At 35.3% G+C, this 24584-nt stretch overlaps 1 protein-coding gene and 1 pseudogene across 1 annotated transcript; one reads left to right on the top strand and one right to left on the bottom strand.

Annotated features, from left to right (window-relative positions):
- LOC112822365 (type II iodothyronine deiodinase pseudogene) overlaps window positions 1–24584 on the bottom strand; it is a 42066-nt pseudogene extending 17482 nt beyond the window's left edge.
- Window positions 5549–21571, top strand: AADAC (arylacetamide deacetylase). Its single transcript, XM_025866904.2, is given in 8 exon segments — window positions 5549–5554; window positions 9121–9343; window positions 12464–12533; window positions 13707–13751; window positions 13753–13876; window positions 20981–21014; window positions 21017–21134; window positions 21136–21571. Coding segments are annotated over 8 exon segments (1056 nt in total).

Genomic DNA, 24584 nt, shown 5'->3' with positions numbered 1-24584 from the left:
AGCAACTTGTTTCTAATTTGTTTTTTTTTTCATTTTCTTCATGTGTTGGAAACTGTTATTATTTTTCTTATAGTACCTAGTACCTTGCATGAATAGTATATCTACAACTTTTGTATTATTTCTATTTGACTGAATGGCTTTTCCTGGATGAACTATCACAAGAATGTCCTGAGGAATAGAGGAAAGGTCAATATATTTTTTTTCTTTCAGTTTTTGTGCTAAGTCACAAAATTGCTACAATTTATACATATATACTTATACTCTCAAAAATGAAAGAGTCTCACCAAATCAAAGACTCTCACAAGCAGCATTAAAACATAATAAGGCTTGACTCTGGGAGAAGTAAGGAAACTCAGAAACTACCCAGGAAGGTTCAGAGGTAATTGGTATCTTCATAATTATTGATTTGTTATTTTCTTTCTTTTTCTGTGTGGTTTTCTACAGAAGAAACATGTAGATTTGTTTACTAAATACATCAGATTACCATATAATATAACATCTTTCCAAACCTCTGTAAAATCCATCACACATTGATGAAGAAGCCAGTTTTTGCCAATCCTCCTACCCTCCCCCCAAAAGAAAAAAGCTCAACAGTTTCTTGCTTGAATTTAATGCCATGAGGTCCTATTTTATGCTTTGCTGATCAGTTTGAACTTAAGATAAAGAATAGTAATTCACACTTTTGATAATTCAATGATGAAGATAAATGGAAGTCATGGAATACAATCACCTGTCAACTTGTTTGTGGTGCAGCATTATCTCCTAGAATATAAATATCAAATATAGTTAACTAAAATGCCATCTCTAATAGATTGCTCAGCATTACCTGGTAAGGACTAGGAGGTTGTATCTAGTCTTGGTAAGAAGTAACATTGTAGTCAAGTAACATAACACTATCAAACCTATCCTGGGTTTGGGATTGTAAGCATTCGTGAAGTGTTTTCCACCACAATACCAGATTGTAAAGTTTTCCTTGGTTGCATTGAGATAATTTTTTTTTTTAGAATATGTAAAAATTATTTTTTTAATTATTATACTCAATTAGCCAACATATAGTACATCATTAGTTTTTGATGTAGTGTTCAACGATTCATTAGTTGTGTATAACACCCAGTGCTCATCACGACACAATTTGAAGCTTCCCAGGTTTAAGGCCATTTTTAAAAATACTGGTTTTATCATTTCTGTTCTTTGTTTACACTTGGCCCAGCTTACTTCTTTTTCCTACTGTGACCTCAAAGATACACGGGTTGGCCTGTAAAGGGTGAACGTTTTGAGGCCCAATGATCATTTTAGTTTCCAAATTACCAAATACCTAAAATTCCTATGCAAAACCCTAACTTGGGTGCAGCCAATGGCATAGGTACTGTTTCTTAACTTTAAATGCTCAGAAATTCAATTTTATTATTTTTCCTTTAGGGGCTAGATCTCTGTATGACAGATTAAGATACAAGAAATAATTTTGTCCATAAATTTAGGGATATAAATCCCCAAGTTGGTCCGAATTTTCCCTCTCTATTATTTGATATTTCGAATTTACATAAAAATTCCCTTTAGGGTAAAGAGTTAGTATAAAGAAAGGAAGTGATCTGAGAAGATATATCCACTAAGCTATTGCTCTAATTCATCACAGTTCACTAAAGGAAAGACAATGAAAGAAACTGTAAAATCATTGTGAGTCAATTCAGACTCCGGGGACACTGGACATTATTTTTAACACACCGGTAACTTCTTAGTCTTTTGTTATATATTTATTACACTTCCTAGTAGGATCCAAAAGTTTGTGAGATTATAAAGTCTTTTTACAAAATTTTATACTTAGTACTGTCTTACACAACATGTTACAATTACTATTTTCATAACTAAATTCTTATCTTTAATTTGTATAACATAGACAATTTTCAATCATTTAAAAAATATTTATTTGAGCTAACCAGCCTCATTCTTTGCAGATAAACTCCTTGAGTTGGTGACTTATGTTTTAAAAGAGGGCCTTATATTTTCTGTACTTAACTTTGATTTAAACCAGAGGGCCAACTAAATTAGCATATTTAGAAACAATTACTCCTCTGATACCTACTTTATGTCATAGGCTGTAGAAATTTTAAATTTGTTAAAATTAAGTAAATAAATGCTTATGATCTAACTATTACTTTTCTGTGGTGACATTTAAAATCAGCAGCCCTGATATTTATGTGATTTCTTCAAACGTTTTTGCTAATTGGTTGGAGGGCTTGTACAAAAATCATACCCAGCAGAAACATGGAGGATATTATTTAACACTCTGTAAAAATAATGTGGAAATAAAAAGGACAGAAGATGGTCTGCTGGAGGTAGGAGTCTCCACCCCTTGTGTAATTGTAAAGAGGTGCAGGGAGGAGACACCCAAGTGTTGGGGAACATGGTTGGCATATGTGGAGCTGTCTGTTTGGGGAGTATACCCAGAATATGGAGAAGACATGGAGCATACTCATAGCTAGAATAAGTGGTCTCCCAAAGCCTGTCAGGCATGGACTAAGCATTTGCAGTTTACTCTATATGAAGTTCTCCCCTTCTGGCTGCAATTGCAACGTGAGGGCAGTCATTTCTTGGAAGTGTGTACTTTTTGTGGGTCTAACAACTGACTTCTCTTTGGGACAGTTGCTGGGCACCAGTAAGGAGGGGTATTTGCTTGATAGTTGAACACCTACCCAGGTGTAGCATGAGTAGGTTGGGAAATGCTGCTGGCCGTGGGATACACCATTCCACTAGACCTGGGCCAGGCCCCAGGTGACCAGAGAGTTAGGTTTCTGCCTAGTCTCTCATAGGCATGTAATGATGGTCACTAAGGGACAGCATATTGTCTAGTCAGGAGTGACACCTAGCTCCAGAGTCAGACCTGGGCTTGAATCCCATATCCATCACTAACTGTCTGGATGCACATGAACAGATCTTTTAAGCTCTCCTACCACAATGTGCTCAACTGAAAATCTGGGAATATATTACTACGGATCAGGTCTTAGTAAGAATTGAATGAGTACAAGCACAAATCCGGCAAAAATTAAAAACAATAAGTAGAATTGTTATTTGTATCTATCTCCATACTACTGCCTGTGTTATCACTGGATGTTTGTAATTTTTTTATTATTATGTTATGTTAATCACCATACATTACATCATTAATTTTTGATGTATTGTTCCATGATTCATTGTTTGCATATAACACCCAGTGCTCCATGCAGAACGTGCCCTCTTTAATACCCATCACCAGGCTAACCCATCCTCCCTCCCCACTACCCTTGGATGTTTGTAATTTTTTAAAGATTTTATTTATTTATTTGACACAGAGAGAGAGAGAGAGAGAGAGAGAGATCACAAGCAGCGGGAGTGGCAGGCAGAGGGAGAGGGAGAAGCAGGTTCCCTGCTGAGCAGGGAGCCTGATGGATGTGGGGCTCAATCCCAGGACCTGGGATCATGACCTGAGCTGAAGGCAGATGCTTAACCAACTGAGCCATCCAGGTGCCCATGGATGTTTGTAATTTTACAGCCGGATACAATTGTATGAAAAAATTTTCCAGCTGAACATTGGCAATACTGAATAAAATAAATATTGAAAATCACGTTCAAGTCAAATTTCTGTAAAAATACCTATAAGTTTTTTTAATTTTTTAAAAATTTTGTTATGTTATGTTAATCACCATACATTACATCATTAGTTTTTGAAAAATACCTATAAGTTTTATAGAGATAGATACAGACAGATATGGATATGCATATGAATACAGATTTGGACTTGGGTTAGACATAGATATGAGTAACATCTATAACTATATAAATATAGATAGTACAATATATACATGTGAATATATATATTATGAAGCTGCTAGTATTTATCAACCTATCTGTCATCAATCTGTTAGTTGATTGCATGCTGTCTTTTATCCTTTCTTTTGACTATAACTAACTTCTTAACTTCAGGAAAATCTAATAATTTCTCAATACATGTCCATATCATAATGTTATTGTTTTTTGGATCAAATTAGTCTGAGACATTGGACTAAATAAAACAGGATAATAACTGGAAATGACTTTTCAATACATGAATTAGAAAATAATAAATGGATTATTATCAGTTTAATTCCCCAGATATTTCACAATGCCTACAAATTAAAAATTTATTTAATTTTAACAATTTCTTTGATCATTGTATTTAATGATACACATATATTATATATACCATTTATTTTGTTGTTAGCTAGTTAGAACATATTAAATTGCTTGTTAATACTCTTATAAAGAAAGAATAGACCACCGTGTTCTGAAAACAGCTCCCCACAATGCAGCCTCAACAGAGCTTCCCAGTATAATTCAATGTAATTCAACCATAAAGCCTAAGAAGGTTAGTTAGCTTCTAGAAAACTTCTGGGTTTTTGTAAACACTTTGTCATTCTTTTCCTTCAGGCTTTTGATCAAATTGTCTTGCCTCTCTTAACTAATCCTAAAATTTTTTAAACACTCATAATTTGCAGATTAAAAGCACCCACCAGACACTATCTTCATATTATCAGTTAGAATTGATCCCCTTCTTCTTCCTACCTCACCACCCTATTCAAGGTCTTTCTTCATTTTGTTTTTTATAGCAGGTCATTTATGTGAATGTTCACTTTTACCGATAGTCCATGAAAGTTGAAAATTCTATTGGGACGCCTGGGTGGTGGGTGAAGCGTCTGCCTTTAGCTCACGTCATGATCCCAGGGTCCTGGGATTGAGCCCCGCATCTGGCTTCCTGCTCAGCGGGGAGCCTGCTTCTCCCCTTCTCTCTCCCTCTGCCTCCCTCTCCCTCCGCCTGCAGCTCCTCTTGCTTGTGAGCTCTCTCTCTCTGACAAATAAATAAAATCTTAAAAAAAAGAGAAAATTCTATCCGAGGCATCTTGCATCAATATACTTTCTAGCACTGGGCTTCGCACACACTGAACATGCAGTATATTTTGTGAAGTCAGATTGCATTCACTTGCACTGAAGAAGCTTGCACTCCAGGGACTCCCCTGATGTAGGCCTGAGTCCCTGCACAGACTTCACTGCTATCCTGACTCCTCTATGCTTTCTTCCGTAAGGGATCCCAGGGGGATTATTACTCCCAGAACTTTTAAAGGGGACCCCCCCTTGGTGAATTTTTCAATCCAGTAAACACTCAGGTTAGAAGTAATTTTGATGTATTTTTTCTTAAAACCCAGGAAGGCTGCAGGAAGTACAGTTTGAGAATTCAATTAGGAGTCTGTAAAAAATGGGAAACTTTAAAAATGAACAATAACAAAAAAAAGAGAGTAAAGTGGTAGATTTTGTGATAGCTGAAAAGTGAAAGTGTGGTTATTTTAATGACTATTTCTCTGATGCCAGTTTTGTTTTGGTGAATCTGGAGTCTTTGAAGGATACATAGTAGGAGCTATGCATAAAGGAAGAAACTAGAGGTACATTTACTGCAATTGAGGTGAAAGAAGGAGTATGAAAGCATAGAGAAATCCCAGGTCCTAAAGTAAATCTGAACATAAAGGAAACAGACTTCGCGGAGATGGGGGTATGTGTGTGTATGCGTGTGATATATACATACATTACACATATATATACACACATACACATACACTTACATACATGTTTGTGTGTGTGTGGTATATTTATACTCATAGATATATGTGTATACATAGTTTTACTCATATACACAGCCATAAGTATATGCTCATATATAAACACACACCATATATATAATTAAATACAAATATTTTTCTATTTTAGTAGTACATGCTTCTTAAGTAGAGGCAAACATAGAAAGTTTTAAGACAAAAGTGGTGCAGATGACTAGTGAAGGAGTAAGGCGTTCTCATTGGGAATTTGTACAAAGCGTTACCAGTGCCTAAAAGCAAGCCAGGTTCATTATTGCAGAGAGTGCAAGAGGACTAGGAATGGATTTGCTCAAAATCATAAGTTCTTGCCACACCCTCCCTACCACACCCCTAGTTGTCCCAGACCCTTTGGTCACCATTGGTTCCGCTCTGGGGAACAGAGCAGTTTGCAGTGCATCCTGGATGTGATGCAGAGACTCTCTTGTCTTTAGTTTCCACTAAAATCCAGCAGGCTGAGTATTAGGCTTACTTGATAAATAATTGGGAGTATTTTGCTACCTTAATCTGAAGTGAGTCAGTGAGCATTTTGCCCCTTTTATATGGTGATAGTACAAATATAGCAACTTTCTTTCACTTTGGAGACAATATCCAAGAAGCCCCAGACTATTGAACACTCAGAAACCAAAGTAACAAGTCCCTAAATTTCATGAGGTTTACTATGTATTCTTTGTCACATATATGATTTACCAAGGCATGCATACATAGTACTTGCGATTTCTCAATCACCAGATCTATAAGCTTGATGACACAGTGTTGTGGACCAGCAGGATGTCCTGTGACATACAAAGACAGTAGAAATTCTTGTAGATCAGATTATGTGGGGAGCAAGAGAGCTCCTATAGACTCAAAGCAAGATAGTAACGGTGTACTGCTTTCCTTGCTAACTGGTAGAGGAGACAGGCCCAAATGAATGCTGTGTACTAGAAGCCAGAAGCTGTGTTGATTTGTTCCATTAAAGAGATCATATCTGGATTAGTAGCTGCAATTGCAGTTATGACCTGATTAAGTTTAAGATAATTCTGTCTTTCTCAAATATTCATCTGTCCTCTGTTTAAGTCATATAGTTGATACACCCTTTGACTAAAACAAAAGCAGGCCCTTGGTAAAGTGGTAAGTTCAGATTTTAGCCAATAATATGTTATTGCAATAGGGAAGTGGGTCAGCATGATTTGAACTCAACTTCAGTTTGTACAGAGGTGAATGGATGTTTTAAAGGGAGAATGAGAATAGGGAAGGGAGCAAGGGAAGGCTCAGGATCAGGAAATGACAAGTGACAGTGGGTTGGTTATTATACATGCATTTAGGCCCACTGGCAATTATGGAAGTTTGGATTCTATTCTCTCAGTTCTTTTTTTTTAAGATTTTTTTTATTTATTTGAGAGAGAGAATGAGAGCACATGAGAGGAGGGAGGGTCAGAGGGAGAAGCAGACTCCCTGCTGAGCAGGGAGCCCGATGTGGGACTCGATCCCGGGACTCCAGGATCATGACCTGAGCCGAAGACAGTCGCTTAACCAACTGAGCCACCCAGGCACCCTATTCTCTCAGTTCTTCCTAATGATTACATTCCCAGGGAATGGCTTTCAGGTCCTTGAGAAAGACACTCCTAAATTGTAGGAGATACATATACATTTCAAAGAGGCAGAGAAAGGATTCACCATTGTAAGCCTTTTTTAGTAAGTACCCTCAGAAAGGATGATCAGGGGCTTATCTGTCAGGTGTTGGCTAAAACAAGCAGGACATTTTTGCCGTAGCATTGAGCTATGCTAATGTGGGAGAAAGGGAGTGAATGAAGTCATTTGTGCTGAGTGTCTGTAGTTTTTATAGGACAAGGTTGAGGCCCAGTTGAGAAAGGGACTCAGAGGAGCCTGGCTAGTGTTTAGTCAGGGAGAAAATCTTGCGTCATTTTAAGACTTGTACAGAAATTATCACCTCTAAATTTTTCAAATCTTTTGATTGCGGCACAAATCTTTGTGATTCCCTGGGATTTATTATTGCTTTTCTTTTACTCTTTCAGTAGGGAGAGGTAGTTTCAGGTGTTTCTGCATGGCCCTAACTTCCATAATACCTCTTGACTAATGGAATAAGGAGCCAAAGTAAGGACACTGTCAGTTGCCAAGTATGTCTATTTGAACTATCCATTGACAGAAACTGGGGAAATAAGCACAGCTATGGATATTTACACCCTTGGACCCATTTTAATTGGAAATCAATCTAGAACATTCTTTCATACTTCATACCTTTAAGATTCACTCTGCTTGGTGGCCATGGTGGCTTTGGAGTCTCTAGGAATTAATACCATTTCAGAATGAGTGCCTAGTATTTTCTTTCCAAAGTCTGGGTGTTCCACTTTGCCTCAATCTTAACTCATCCAAACCAAAGGTCTTTGTTCTCTTGGGGAATGCTAGGAGGCAGCTCTCAAAATTGGGTAAGAAACCATAACAATACAGATTAAGTCAGACTTAAAAAAAAAGCCACATGTTTAATCAATACCCATAGGGGCTCAGAGAAAATAATGGCTTTTTTTTTTTTTTTTTTCTGCCCTCTCATTCTTGTAGGAGTGCTTCTTTGTGGCATAATTTAATCTGGCATGGAGTTGTGGGAAATGTATTTCCCTGACCTGCCTTTCAGGAATGAGGTGGGGATGATTCAGTATTGAAAACAGATAATTTTGCTTATTCCTTTTGTACCTGTTTTACCTTCGTATAATGGTAAAGAGGTTGACCCAACTATTTAATTAATCACCACATGTTTCCAATTTAAGATTGGAAAATGAGTCTTTTTGATTCTTGGAATTCTAACATTATAGATCCTTCATGGTTGGGCTCATACTCACCTCCTGAGGTCTCTTTTCTTTTTTTCATCCTTGTGTGGACCTGACTTCATAGCTTTACTAAGCTACCTGCATTTCTCCGATTGTAGTACGAGCCTCCCTGTGTCTTTAACTTTGGCCTAGAGGGAGTTTTCCTCCTTTGTCTGGCCAAACTCTTGCATATCAGAGTTCAGTACCCATAACAGAGTTCACCTACTGTTTGAAAACATCTCCCCAGGTCTCATGTCCAGGCAACTAGTTTATCTTCCTATTGACCTTTGCCAAAGTTCATTGTATATGTCTATGAGACATGCAGTTATGTTGCTTTATAACTGCTTATATATCCATTTCTCCCACTTGACTCTGAGCTTATTTAGAGTAGGGAACTCACCGTTTGTCTTTGTACTCAAGGTAGGAAGCATGGAACCTGCCAAGATGTAATACCTCTGTAATTTCTTTACCTTTATTTATATGAGGCAACTATTGTGGTGTGGTAAAAATTCTGAATCTCCAGTATTTCTAACTGTGTCATTCAGATTCACCTGTTTGACAATCCAGTACAGGACTATTGGGAGCAAACAGCATACTTCTATGTTCATAAACAACATTGACATTTGGTATTTGTAACCTGGTGTACCTCCCCCTTCTTTTAGATTCTGTTTGCTGAACTATTGGGAATCAACCATTTTGTGAACATTGCAATGTTCTTTGTGAACCTTGAAGAAGTCCCACCCACATCTGATGAAAATGTCACTGTGATGGAGACAACTTTCAACAACATTCCTGTCCGTGTCTATGTGCCAAAACGAAAGCCAGAGAGACTAAGGAGGGCCTTATTTTATGTTCATGGTGGTGGTTGGTGTTTGGGGAGTGCTGGTATGTGCTCCTTGTTGAAAAATCTCAATTTGTCATATAGCATATATTTTATTAAGATGTTGACTTCACATATCAAGAAGATATATCTGATAAACATCCCAGAAAATATAACACTTCAGCTGTCTGAAATTCATTTCTTTGGAGCTATGTTAGTTTAAAGGAATTATTTCAGATCTCTTTCTGAAAGGGAATAGTGATTTGCTGTAGCAAATCTCAGGTCAGAAGAAAAAGTGTTTCACGAGCTTAGACATTTATTCTTAAACTTGTTAATTGCAGAAATGATGGAATGTTGTAATGAAAACCAAAATGAAGTACATGGGATAGTGGATGAGAAATGAGGAAATGGGGATTATGACTCAAGTCTTTCATTCAGCTTCGATAAGAAAGAAATGAGAAAGGTGCTAGAGGGAAAAGAAGCCCAGAGCTCAGTAAGGGTATTTTACCTTGATTTTATATAAATATATATATATTTTGTTGACTGCAAAGGAAACAGCCAACAAAACAAAGAGGCAACCACAGAATGGGAGAAGATATTTGCAAATGACACTACAGACAAAGCGCTGATTTCCAAGATCTATAAAGAACTTCTCAAACTCAACACCCAAAAAACAAATAATCAACTCAAAAAATGGGCAGAAGACATGACCGGACACTTTTCCAAAGAAGACCTACAAATGGCTAACAGACATATGAAAAAATGTTCAACATCATTAGTTGTCAGGGAAATTCAAATCAAAACCACATTGAGATACCACATTACACCAGTCAGAAGGGCAAAAATGGACAGGGAAAGAAACAACAAATGTTGGAGAGGTTGTGGAGAAAGGGGAACCCTCTTACAGTGTTGGTGGGAATGCAAGTTGGTACAGCCACTTTGGAAAACAGGGTGGATGTGCCTCAAAAAGTTAAAAATAGAGCTACCCTATGACCCAGCAATTGCACTCCTGGGTATTTACCCCAAAGACCCAGATGTAGTGAAAAGAAGGGCCATATGCACCCCAGTGTTCATAGCAGCAATGTCTGCAATAGCCCAACTGTGGAAATAGCCGAGATGTCCTTCAACAGATGAATGGATAAAGAAGATGTGGTCCATATATACAATGGAATATTAGCCGTCAGAAAGGATGAATACCCAACTTTTACATCAACATGGATGGGACTGGAGGAGATTATGCTAAGTGAAATAAGTCAAGCAGAGAAAGTCAATTATCGTATGGTTTCACTTATTTGTGGAACATAAGGAATAACATAGAGGACATTAGGAGAGGAAGGGAAAAATGAAGGGGGGGACGTTGGAGGGGGAGATGAACCATGAGAATCTCTGGACTCCGGGAATCAAACTGAGAGTTTTAGAGAGGAGGGAGGTGGGGCGTGGGTTAGCCCGGTGATGGGTATTAAGGAGGGCACATACTGCATGGAGCACTGGGTGTTATATGAAAATAATGAATCGTGGATCACTACATCAAAAACTAATGATGTATTGTATGGTGACTAACATAACATAACAAAATTAAATTAAATTAAAAATACATATATATTTCAGTTTATTTTGTGCATTTTTAATGTTTATATAAATATATGAAATATGTAATATTTTAATGTATATAATGTTACTGTATATAATGTAAAATTTTATGTTTTATTTTGTCTATGTATATTTATTTTATATTATATGCATTTTATATTTACAAAGAGAGATCTATGAACATGTTTATAAACTGAAGGTAAAGATGGCAGTTAATATAAATATGCTGGAGAAATGGGGGGGTAGCTGGAGGATGGAATGAGGTTTGCCTGATCTAGAGGATATAAGAAGAAATTGGACTTAGTGCAGAGGAGAAGTATTAGCAACACATAGGAGGAGAAACACACTTTCTCTGTAACAGGAGAAAAAGAGGTGTTGATGGGTATTGATATAGACTGGAAACGTAAATCAGAGCAGTAAAGGGTATGATCCTGTCTATCATCTTCTATAAATACAGACAGTAAAGTCATTAGCTGGCGATGAAGTGAGGTTTCTAAGGCAAAATCTGACTATGCTATGCCTCAGTCCATTTCCATGAGTCCCTGCTGCCCAAAGCACTTCTTTAAAAATCCTTTTGTCAAAGTATTATTAAAGAATGGGAGTATGCTTACCAAGATAAAGGAATTAAATAAGAATAAGCCCTGAAACAAAATGGTATTTTCCTGATGTTTTTTATTTTTATATTAAAAAGACATAACAATTTATGTTCTAATTCAAAATATAAGAATGACTTCTTATAGCAAATGTTAAATAAAAGCTTAAAACTTAGTGTGTATTTGATATTTTAAGAATATTCAGCACCTGACTTTGGAATCATTTCAAAATAATATCTACTCTTCTTTTCATGGCCCACATGATTTAACGTTTGTGACAACTACATATTCTGATACTTCCCCCGTAACACTTTATGATTTCTCCCTCCTCTCATTACTGGCAAATTCTATGTCATCTTACAATTTTCTTATTTGCAAAAGGGAGCATTTACCCAAGCCTACTCATCCCCACTCCACACACATGCCCACCACCCCCCGCCCACAGAAAACACAGTTTTTCTTGTCTGCCTAGAAAATGTGAATATATAAATCAGGTTTTAGCTTTCCCTACTTCTTCTTTTCTTTATCTTTCTCTGGCGGTTTTGATAAAGTCAAGTACTATTTCCATTCAACTACCTCCCCATTAAAACAGCTCATATTTTGCATCGCTGCCCTCTGCTTATATGCCTGCCCCTCCCTGCCCCTGTCCCTAGTAGATTGTGACTTACTGAAAGCCAGGGAGTTAGTATGTATGTGTTTACTCTTTCAACACCTAATGCCTGCTGAATGAAGGGAGAAGAGATAAATCTCAAAAAGAATGAAATTTGGTTTAAATTATCCAGTGTGAAAATGTGGGGAAGGACCAGAACGCTGACAATACATATGTAAAAGGATCACTGAGCAGAATAATTCATGTTCTATAGCTATGATGAGATGAAATCTTGGAAAAATTTTTCCCAGAACATTTCAGTGAAGAGAAAAGGTATAGGGATAAGCTTTCTGCTGATGGAAACACTCGTCAATTCATTTGTCAGTTTCTGATCTTATTTTCTTTTATTTCAGCTTTGTTTGGTTATGACTTCCTGTCAAGACAGACAGCTGATAGACCTGAGGCTGTTGTCATTTCAGCCAAGTAAGAAGACCGTTGATTTGTCTGAGTTTTGGCCAGATGCCTTATACGGTAAGATGCTCTCAGTTGTCTTGGTTGTTCTCGGTTATGCTGGCAGTGTTTCAAATGAAATTGAGAGGGTGAGAATAGGGAAAGTGATCTTGACATGACCAGAAAAGAGTTAGAGTAAAAAGAGTTGTATAGTTAGGTCAAACAGGGATCAAAAACAGGAAGTCAAAAAATTGTTACAATAAAATTAAACTACTGCATCTTAGGGACAAATGACCTCTGCTGGATTTCTAACCTACTCCTTTTATTTCAGGAGGCTCTCCACATAAGGCTTAAACTCACGGCCTTGATATCAAGAGTCAGAGGCTGACTGAGCCACCCAGGCACCCCTAGCTTACTCATAATTAGCTAAGTAAGATGAAGGCTTTGGAGTCAGAGAATCAGTTTCAAAGCCTGGTTGTAGAATTAATTGGATGACTTTGTGGCAGCTAAATATCATTTTAGCTCCGTTTTCTCAGATATAAACTGGGAATCATATAATATTTTCTATATCATAGACTTATTTTAAGGATTAAGTGATAAAATGCATTTAAAGCAATGAGTAGAGTGTATTTCATGGTACAATCCTTCATTAAATGCAATTAGTCACCAAATAACATATAGGAATACAGGCAAAATCTATTCTCAAAAAACATTCCAGATTAATAATTAATAAAGAAAGCAAGCCCAATGGGAATAAATAGAAAAATGAAGAAACTATGAAAAAAATCCACAATAGTGACTGCATGCCAACTTGGTTATTACATTAAGCTGGAATATTATAATTCCTAAGCTTTGTTTGCTATTTATTGGTCAGTAATGAAGCATAATGGTTACAAAGAAAATAACATTCTGGTAAAAGTTTATTTAAAGGAAATGATCACTTCTTTTTTTCTTAAGTCTAATCCAAGTTTTACATTCAAGCCTTTACTTATGGAAAATGTAAAAATTTGTAAAGCTTTCATATCAAGCATTATCATAAGAATGAAGTTTGTCTTTGGATTCATAAAGACCCCAAATACCAGGTTTGCTAAAGAAAATTTTTCTACATTTGATTTTTAGGGTTAGAGTATGTCTCCTGCTCTACACGGATGCACATTTTTTAATGAAAAATAATTGACTTAAAAAACATTGTTATTCTGCTCACAGCTACAGACTAGCACCCAAATATCGCTTTCCAAATCACTTTGAAGACATATAATGCACTAAAGTGGTTCTTGCGCCAAGATGTTCTTGACGAATATGGTGTGGATCCTGAAAGGATTGGTATTTCTGGAGAAAGCGCTGGAGGGAATTTAGTGGCAGCAGTGACTCAACAGGTACGTTGCTTAGGTTTGCTTCTTTTAAAAAAATATTTTACACTTAAATATCTATTTCAAACATTAACATATCAAAGCAATTATGTTATGTTAATACGTTAGAAATTAGAGATACGTACAGATAAATATTAGAGAACATTTATATCCTGAGTGCTTCTATTCCTACATTCTGCCAGATTTTTTAAAAAGTTTTATTTATTTATTATGTATTTTAGAGAGAAAAGGAGAGAGCATGTGGGGGGTAGGTGCAGAGGGAAAGGGAGAGAGAGTCTTTTTTTTTTTTCACTTTGAAAATGCTTTAATGGTGGTAGACTATACAGCATGTAATCTCAAGACAGGAAGAAAAGCGACTGGACTCACACAGTGAGACACGGCTATCGGAGAACAGGTTGTGAGTAAACAGAGTTCACAGGGCTTCCATGCTTTACTGGGTACCAGACAGGTCTAGGCCCTCTCCTTTTCAAAAGTGCCCTCCTCCTCAGCTGTGGCATCCTGGTGCTGCTGGTACTCAGACACAAGGTCGCTCATGTAGCAGGGAGAGAGAGTCTTAAGCAGACTCTGTGCTGAGTGCAGAGCTTGATGTGGGACTCGATCTCACAATCCTGAGATCACGACCCTGAGATCACAACTCTGAGATCACAACCTGAGCCACAACCAAGAGTCAGACACTTAACTGACTGTGCCACCCAGGTGCCCCTACATTCTGCCAGATTTTTTTAAAAAATAAAATGATAAAATACTCTTTTCAGATCATTGGTTTAAACATAATTAATATGGTCAGCTGAGCGCCACACTATTTTGTTTTATTAGGGGTGGTATTTGTGAAACAATAAATGATACCATCACCATAGCTACAGAATCAGATTAATCCAGCATCCTTCATGGAGTATACTAAAACTTGCATGAAAACTGTTATCAGAATTCTTAATTTGCCTATAGACAAAAAATGTTAGCAGGTTTATGGATACTGTTTACTTGCAGAAGGAATTATAATTTTCAGAAATCAACCATCACACTATTTCTATGACACTTAGCTAAAACTGGGCATCTATTGGCTATCAATTTAAAGTGACACATAATCATAATTAGTCTAATAGTGAGTAAAAGTGTTTTTGATGTTGTTATCCGACCTAAGAAATAAACCAGGCATTGATGGCTTTGACGCTGTGTTCCTGTATGAAAAAAGAATTGCTTGTAGATTTACAAATGAATGTTTGCAATTCAGTAACTAACTCTAATCATAAATATTGCACATAAATTTATTATACAATCAAACAAAACTTGCTGTTGATTTTGTTGATTGTATTTAAAAGTATATGAATTTTGGCTATTGGTAACTTCAGAATAACCTTCTCATGATTTGTAGGCAAAGGAAAGATATAAATTTTGTGATTTGTTACAAATATACTGCAGAACAGATATCTGCTACTTCCCAGAAATTAACTTCTATATTGTGTAGTCATTGTCACTCTGAGAGGTATCTTGAGGCAGTACAAAGGGCACATCAGGAAACATGGATTTTTGAAGCTAAAGAAGTGTCCAGCTCTATGACCTTGGACAAGCCACCTAATCTTTTCGAGCATCAATTTCTTTTTACTGTGTTGCATAATGAACCCTTCCTCATATGGAGTTTAGACTCCTATAGTGGTGAACCAATGAATTCAGACCCATAATTATTAAAAATCTGGTTAAAATATCTTATACTATTCTGGAGAGCATTAAACTAATAATAAGATATGAGAAGTTTCTAGGCCAAAAAGTTTTTTAAGGCTACAACACACACACACACACACACACACACACACACACACACAACACAAAGATAAGCCTAGCACTCAATGTCCTCTCTGCTCTAATGGTATACGCCAATCAAAAGAAAACTGTTCAATCAAGGTGAGCTACGGAGTTGAAGTCAAGTTCCAGGGCCATCCAAAAATGGTGACAATTATGAAGTACTTCTAACTTTAAGTGAGGCCCTGAAGAGGTATGGTCTCACTGTCAGGGTAAATGTGATATAGAACAAACCTCATATGCATTTGGAGCCCTGCTTCACATCACCTGGATCGAATGGGGAAATTTCAGTCCTTGAACTTAAGTTAGTGTGAACAGTTGATAATCAAGTATACTAGACAGAAATGTATAAAAATACTCCCTGGAGAAATATGGTGTCATTATGGATTTCAAATTATTCCTGCAAACATTTTTTGAAATCAGTATCCAGCATGGAATAAAACATATCCAGGCAAACAAGTAAACAAGAAACAATGAAGGAAAGCAAGCAGAATCAACAGACAACAGAAAGACACTTTACAAAATTCAGATACTGCAGTTATCAGCCAGAATATAAAATAATTATCCTAATTTCTTCAATTAATTCACAACCATGATTGCAAATTTCAGCAGAAAAAATTTTGAAAAACAAAAATTCCAAAACTAAAAATGAAATTATCAAAATAAAAACTTTATGAATTGTTTAAGTGATTTTACATAGCTAAGAGATCATTTATAAGCTGAAAGATGAGTCATATGACCTATGGATGACTCTGCAAAATGAAGCATGGATAGATAGAAAAATACAAAAGATAGAAAAAAGATAGAAAATACAAAAGAGAAGATAAGAAAATCCAATACTTTTTAAATGTTATGCCAGAAGCAAAGGGGAAAGAATGGGAGAAAGGAATACTTAAAAATATAGTAGGGCATTGTGCAGAGCTGATGAAAGATATCAAGATACAGATAAAAGAAGCTCCATGAATCTTGAACATACTTTTTTAAAAGATTAAAAATAAATAAATAGAGAGAAATCTACATGTAACACAGCAAGGCGAAAGTATAGAAAACCAACAAAACAAAATTAAAAGAAAGAAATAGAGGGGTGCCAGGCTGGCTTAGTTGGTAAGACATACAACTCTTGATCTTGGGGTTGTGAGTACACTGGGTATAGAGATTATTTTTAAAAATTTTTTAAAAATCTGAAAAAATGAAATAGAGGAAATCTCAGAGAAAAAAAGAGTGCCTTCACAGAAGTGCAAGTCATACTGACAGCTTATTTCTCAATAGCGAGAATGTAATTTCCAAGTTAGTGGAATATTATCAAAGTGCAGCAATTTTTACTGTCAACCAAATCCTATGGTGCACAAAATATTACTTACAAATAAAGGAGAAATAAATAAAATAAAACAAATAAAGGAGAAATTCAGAAAAAACAAAATTAAGAAAACTGCTATTAATGGAACACGGTAAAAGATGGTTTAAATAAATGTTTCAGACAGAATGAAAATGCAGATAAAAGTTTATGATACAGGAAGAAGAAAAAGCAAGAATGTGGTAAGGTGTGCGTAAATCTTAAACTTGGATAGTTTAAAATAATAAGATATATAGAGTTGAAGTATAAGAAAAACAAACCATAAGTTCAAGATTGGAGGGGAGGGCAGATTTTAAGTCTTTTAAGCTCTTTTTATTATCTAAGAAGAAACAAAGACTTAGAATTGGCCTTTGATAACTTCATTTGTTTTTGAGACATTACGAATACACATTATAATTCTTAGGGTAATCATTTAAAGAATAAAAATAGGGTATAACATAAACTATGACAGGAAAAAAATAGAATAATTAAAAGGTCAACCAATCTGAAAGAAGTCAAAAATAGAGAAAACAGAAAAGAAGGATTCACAAAATAAGGTAGATCAAAATCAATTTTTTTGTAATTAGAGTAAATAGTAGTCTAAATAATCTGATTGTAGGACCAAGATTGTCAGATTAGAAAGCAGAAAATCTGAAAGTAAATGGATGGAAAATGTATAACCTGAAATAACATCTAAAAGAATTGCCGGTAGATTAAGAAGATCACATCATTACAGAAAAGGTTAAACCACCAGGAAAATATAATAACTCTAAATCTGTAAGAAGAAAATATTAACAGAACTACAGGGGAAGACACACATGTTCAAAACCACAATGAGAGATTTAACAATACTTCTTTCAGTAATTAAGAAAAGCAGGCAATAATAATAATAAGGGTATAGAGGCCTGGAATAATGATCAATACATTTAACTCCATGGACCTATAAAAAACAGGGAAACAAGCAAATACATGTGATCATTTTAAAAAATTGACAAAGTACTGGTCCATAAAGCAAGTCTCAAAAAAAAGTCACAGAATTTAAATCACACATTTGGACTATTAACCACAATGCAATGTGGGAAATCAATAGGAAAAAGGCAAATAAGAAAATATCCTTCTTTGTATGGAAATTTAAAAAAATACATTAAGTACCTAATAGTGACCCATTATTTAATAGAATATATATCTTACATATGTTCCCCACATTCAGAACAATATTTTTAGGAAATTGTACTTCCTCAAGCATAGATTGGAAAGGAAGAAAGGTTGAAATAAGCATCTGACTCAAGAAAAAAAATAGAAGGAAGATAATAGTAATGGCAAGAACAGAAATTATGATATTCAAACAGGCTAGAAGTAAAGATGAACAAAAAGCAAAAAGTTAATTCTTTGAAAGAACTAATAAAAATTTTAAATCTCTGGAAAGACAAATGAAGAAGAACAAAGTCAGACATAAATAATTAACATCAAGATTGGAAAAGGGACAATGCTGCAAGCCCTTCAATATGAAAAAGAATTAGGCTTTGATGAGTTAAGAATGAACATTGTAGTCTTTGAAAGACAAATTTTGAAAAACTTTGAAGTTAAAAAATATTTAATAATATTTAAACTCAATAGACAAATTCCAAGAAAGATATAACTTGCAAAACAGACACAAGAAGAAATGAAAATCTGAGCCATTTTATAATCATTGAACAAATTAAATCAGTAATAAAAACAGTCCTGGTAAGGAACCTTGCTGGCAATTTACATCAAACATCAAGGAGAAATCACTCAAAATAAATACAAAATATTCCAGAGAATAGGAAAACATTGTACACTCTTTTTAATTATTTTTAGAGAAGCATGGTCTTTATGACTAATTTAACAGGACCAGTTTCAGGAAGGAAAACAATGGGCTAAGATATTACTATCATGAATAAAATATTAGAAAAAATTTATATATACTATATATACATATACATACACACACACACATATATATACTTGTATATATATACACATAGACCATGACCAAGTTGCTAATAATGCAAGGAAAAGCATATTTGATAAAAATAAGTGAATTTCACCACATTAATAGATAAAGGAAGCAGAATCATATATATCTTACTAGGTACAGCAAAAGCATTTAGTAAAATTCACAATAACAATTATTGGTTCCCTGAGAATAGATGGAAAGTCCTTAGCCAGATAAACTACATTGATTAAATGGTATAATTTTAAAGAAATACACATTATTGAATTCCATAGAATGAAGGATGAGAAGGAAGATGGGTGTGCAGTCCTACTGGGGAGGAAGGGTGTGTGGTCCGCTCAGGGTATATGGGAAACTCCCGACCCTTAAACATAGTTATATTTTACATTTTTGTTTTAGGAAGTTCTATACTTGATTTTATGTGTATTATATTTAAGTACAAAGACAGTTTTTTTTTAAATATATATGTTCAAAGATTTTTAGCTACCTGTCAAGTTCTATTTATTGGCGAAATACAAAATATTTTTGTATTTCTTCTTAACTCAATCTAAAATCAGCCACCTGTTAGCTACTTATTTAATTACTACCACACTTCTACTAATGTAAACAGTGTTCTTCATACTAGATATTGAGCTAAATGGAATGTGGTAATCTTACATGAGATAAAACACTGAAATGATTATTTAAATTCAGTACATTTTTCCAACATAAAACAATTATTTTTACATAAAACAATCTGGTAATGGACTTATAAATATTTTATTTTACTAACTAGATCTAATTACTAACTGTGCTTTAAAGGCAATGAAAAAAACAGTGCTGCCATTTGCTTTTGCTAGTGTGTGTGTGTGTGTGTGTGTGTGTGTAAAATGTCGTCTGTATACCACAGGAAAAAATGTCAGAGTGCTCTCTTCCTTCAAGTCCATATTAAGTTTTAAGAAATAGACTTCAATTTAGACATTATACTTCACTCTGAGAAGCATCAGAGTACATATGGCTTTAATAATAACTATTTGTGATCTATACTAGCGTATCTCAAGTTTTTGCATTCATGAAAATAACCTGAGAAACTTGTTAAAATGCAAATTGCTGGTTCCTCCCTAACTGACTTAGTAAGTCTGGGTGAGGACCCAAGAATTTGAATTTCTAACAAATCCTCAGATGATGCATATGCTCGTGGTCCAGGGACCACACTCTGAGAAGTGTGGGTGTTATGAGCACTGGGTATTATATAAGACTGATGAATCACAGACCTGTACCCCTGAAACAAATAATACATTATATGTTAATTAATTGAATTTAACTAAAAAAAATTCAAAAAAGAAGTTAATTAACCTATGAGACACAATAGGCCATTTCAATGTTGCAAGACCAAGGAAATGTACATAAAAACATCTCCTAAACTGTAATGCTCAATATTACTGGTTTCCAAATATTTTTGGTCATGTATCTTCTTAATAAAAACCTTCTAGTATACCCCAAATATATGCATATTAATTTATGGATAAATTTGTGTTAATGCACTAATGTAATTTGAATATTTAAAAAACATAAATGTTAAAATGAATTAGACTTTTGCCTAGGATTTGTCTGTTTAGTATCAGAGCCAAATTAGAATTCCTAGTAATGTGATCTTTCCTTTAAATGTTAATGCCTGTTGATATAATAATAAATGTACATAAGCTTTTTACTCAAAAAGAAGTGTTTCCTCTGATTGCCATTCCTAGTTGTCAGGGTAGATATTTTGCTTTTTAATCACAGATTAGATGGTCTCTTTCTTCATCCATGAGGAAAGTAGTACAAATCAGTTTATATTCATGATTTAAGACATATCTAATATTCAATACAATATTGAAAATTAGAAAGTTCTTTTAGATATATTTTTTGTTGTTTCTGATTATCTTTTTGAGATTCTGGATTTATCCATATCAATATATTGTTTTTAAATAAAAATATCTTTTAAATGAAAATTACTCTTTGAGCAATTCATTTAAATTATTTTCAGCTCATAGATGACCCAGATATCAAGATCAAACTCAAGACCGGGCTTTAATTTATCCTGCCCTTCAGACTCTTGATATGGATTTACCATGATATTGGGAATGCTCACATTTTCCAACTCTGCCCAAATCAATGATGGTCAGGTTGTGGAGTGAATACCGAGGACAGATCACTTGCAAGAGCTATGCTCTTCAATCAACATGTACCAATGGAATCAAGACATCTGTTCAAATTTGCTAATTGGAGTTCTTTTCTCCCTGAGAAATTTAAGAAAGGACACTTTTATAACAGTCCAACTTATAGTAGTTCTGAGCTAGCTAAAAAATATCCAGGATTTTTAGATGTGAGGGCAGCCCCCTTGTTGGCTGATGACAACAAATTGCGAAGTTTACCCTTGACCTATGTCATCACTTGTCAATATGATGTCTTGAGAGATGATGGAATTATGTATGTCACCTGACTTCAGAACGCTGGAGTTCCGGTGATACATAACCATATTGAGGATGGATTCCATGGAGCATTTTCCTATTATGGGCTTAAAATTGGATATAGAATAGAAAATCAGTATATGAATTGGCTAAGTGAAAATCTATAGTAAAAATCTGAGGAGGGGTCCGTAAAAATATATAAGCCTCAGAATAGGAAACTAGTGAGTATCAAAGGGTTGTTTGGGTTGATGTTTATCATCTGTGACCTTTCTAAGTCTGCATAGCCATCATGTCATTTGTTTTTTTAAACCAGAGGGTAACTGGGTGATGGATGTTAAGGAAGGCACGTAATGTAATGAGCACTGGATATTATATAAGACCTCTATCTCTGAAACCAATGATACTATTATATGTTAATTAATTGAATTTAAATTAAAAAATAATTTATATTTCATCTTTCTTGTAGTAGTTGCTAACTTTGTACAATGGCTTTCTTAAGATGTATGAGGGTAAAAGCTAAAACACACTGTTGTTCTATCTGGTCCAGAAGATTTCTGATTATGTCATTGGGATAAAGACTAAATGATGTCATTTGAATGTTAAAAAAAATAAAAATAAAAAAAATCAGGGGATTCTTTATTTCTTATCCTAAATGTTGTTTACTTACTTCTGTATCTTAGAAAATATCTACTTTCCTATATTTTTTTCTTGCTGCTGTTATTCATTTCTTATAGCTGTAATTAACAGCCCTAGTTTTTTTTTTTTAAGATTTTATTTATTTATTTAACAGAGAGAGAGACAGCGAGAGAGGGAACACAAGCACGGGGAGTGAGAGAGGGAGAAGCAGGCTTCCCGCCGAGCAGGGAGCCTGATGCAGGGCTCTAGCCCAGGACCCTGGGATCATGACCTGAGCCGAAGGCAGATGCTTAACGACTGAGCCACCGAGGCGCCCCAACAGCCCTAGTTTTTTAATTGCTTAGACTATTACTATTGAGGAGAAAGGTTTAAACACATCTAGCTCATGAAATGCTAGAGCCTCAATTGGCATGGATTTAGAGCTTTGAAATGCTGTTTTGTAGGCATTAATATGAATTATGTGCCAACTGTCTTTCAAAGTATTTGCCTCAATATAGTGCCATTTGTCTATCACCACAAAATGCATTTCTTAATACAAGCCTTTTCCTGTGCTAGGTACCAAATTTAATGCCAATGATCACATTTAGGCACTTTGGGGAAAAGCAGCTCCATTCTTGTGACAAATTAAGGAGACTGAGGTAGGAGACAACTGCTCCACAATGTAGTAGTGGTGAATGAAGCTTAGGATATGGAAGAAATAATAAAACCAAATTGAAAAATTGGAATCTCTAGAAGTTCTTATGTCCATATGGGCATGGTAGAAAGAAAACTGAAATTAATTTATTTTTCTTGAACTGTGAACTTGAACTATGTTATGAACTTGAACTGTGGGCTGCTATAACACAATACCATAGACTGGGTGACTGTGGGCTGCTATAACACAATACCATAGAATGCGTGACTTACAAACAATAGAAATTTACTTCTTAATGTTCTGGAGGCTCAGGTTTGTCAGCATGGTCAAGTTCCGGTAAGAGTCCTCTTCTGGACTGCAGATGCAAGTGTATCCTCAGCTGGCAGAACGCGGGGAGGGGAAGCAAGCTTTCTCATGACTCTTATAAGAGCACTATTCTCATTCATGAGGTTCATCAATATTCCTAATTATCTCCCAAAGGCACCACCTCATAATACCATCACATGAAAGGGTAGGGTTTCAACATATGAAATATAGGGAGACACAAACATTTAGTCTATAACCTAGACCATGGAGAATAAACTGTAGTGACTGTATGCTATATAATCTTGGTAATTTTGTGGAAGCACTGCGGAATGCAGCCTAGAACTAGTATGGTGGCTTCTCATAGCCACCAGAAATCAAGTCTTTACCTTTCTGCTCAACTATTATCAGACAGAAAGAGGTGATGGATTTGGGATGGGAAAACCACAAACTTTCATTTCTGTTTTTATCAACAAAAACAATAGCAGTCCTGGAAGGACTATATATTTCTCATTTTTTGTCTCATTTTACAAAACTGCATTTCATGTGGACACTGTGAGAATTGCTTGAGGAGTCATATTTTTTAACCTGGGCATATCATCTGTAACAAAGTTAGTATTTTTTCAAGTAAAACCATAAGTGAGAAATGGATAAGCAACTGGCAGTCCACAAATTCTATAGGAGTAAATGGTTTAAATTATGTGTGAAAAATAGTAACATTTAGGGTCATATATTACAGAAGACAGATGTACGAATGAATCATACCTGTGGTTTCCAATGGAGCATCATTGGGTTATTTGTACAGTCAGTTCGAGAGGGCTTTCTTTTTTCTTTTTTACTTGCATCTCGGTGTTTCACTCTTTTATCTTCTTTAAGCCACCTTCCCATCAATAAAAATAATATAAGTTAATTACTAGGTGGGGACATAATTTTAACTTGGAATTATAAGATACATTTAAACATGGACATGAGTTATGACACAATATACATTATTAAAACTACATAAATAATAATGATGCAGCAAATTGGTATTAATTGTACTGCGTTTTCCCAGAATTCCTGCCTGAGGATGTAGTTGTAGGGAACAATAACTAACAAAGGAACAGCAACAAAGGAATTCTGTTATTTCCCACAAATTAAATTTCTGGTACAAAAGTCCCTCCAGATTCCCTCTTTGGTTTTTATATACCATAAAATAGGGTGAATAATTACAGATGTTCCTACCTTACCACGTGATTTCTTGGATTCCAGGTTGCCAGGACTGGCTATTTTAATTGCTCTTTACCCCTCTCTGCACATCAGTCATCACTTCCAATCACCCTCATTCCACACCCTAATTTCTGTAAGTCATTCCCTGTCCCTGATTCTGTCCTTTTCCCAACCTCTTCCCAATTTCTATCATCTTTCCACTGTGTTTTCTGGAATTCGTGGATCATCACGAGCAACATCCTGAAACTTTTATCTGTGCCTTTCATTAACTTTAATCTGAGATGCAGTACTTAATTGAGGCCCATGCTTCCTCTATTCTTCTTCCCACATTAATCATACCATAGTAGCTGAACGTGTGGTAAGTGTCTTCCTTGATCATAATCTGTTGCTGCCAGACT

The sequence above is a fragment of the Callorhinus ursinus genome, unplaced genomic scaffold, assembly GCF_003265705.2.
Source record: "Callorhinus ursinus isolate GAN/ISIS: 27379988/994484 unplaced genomic scaffold, GSC_fseal_2.0 scaffold1, whole genome shotgun sequence".
NCBI classification, from domain to species: domain Eukaryota; kingdom Metazoa; phylum Chordata; class Mammalia; order Carnivora; family Otariidae; genus Callorhinus; species Callorhinus ursinus.
This window is presented reverse-complemented; position numbering and strand designations above follow the sequence as displayed.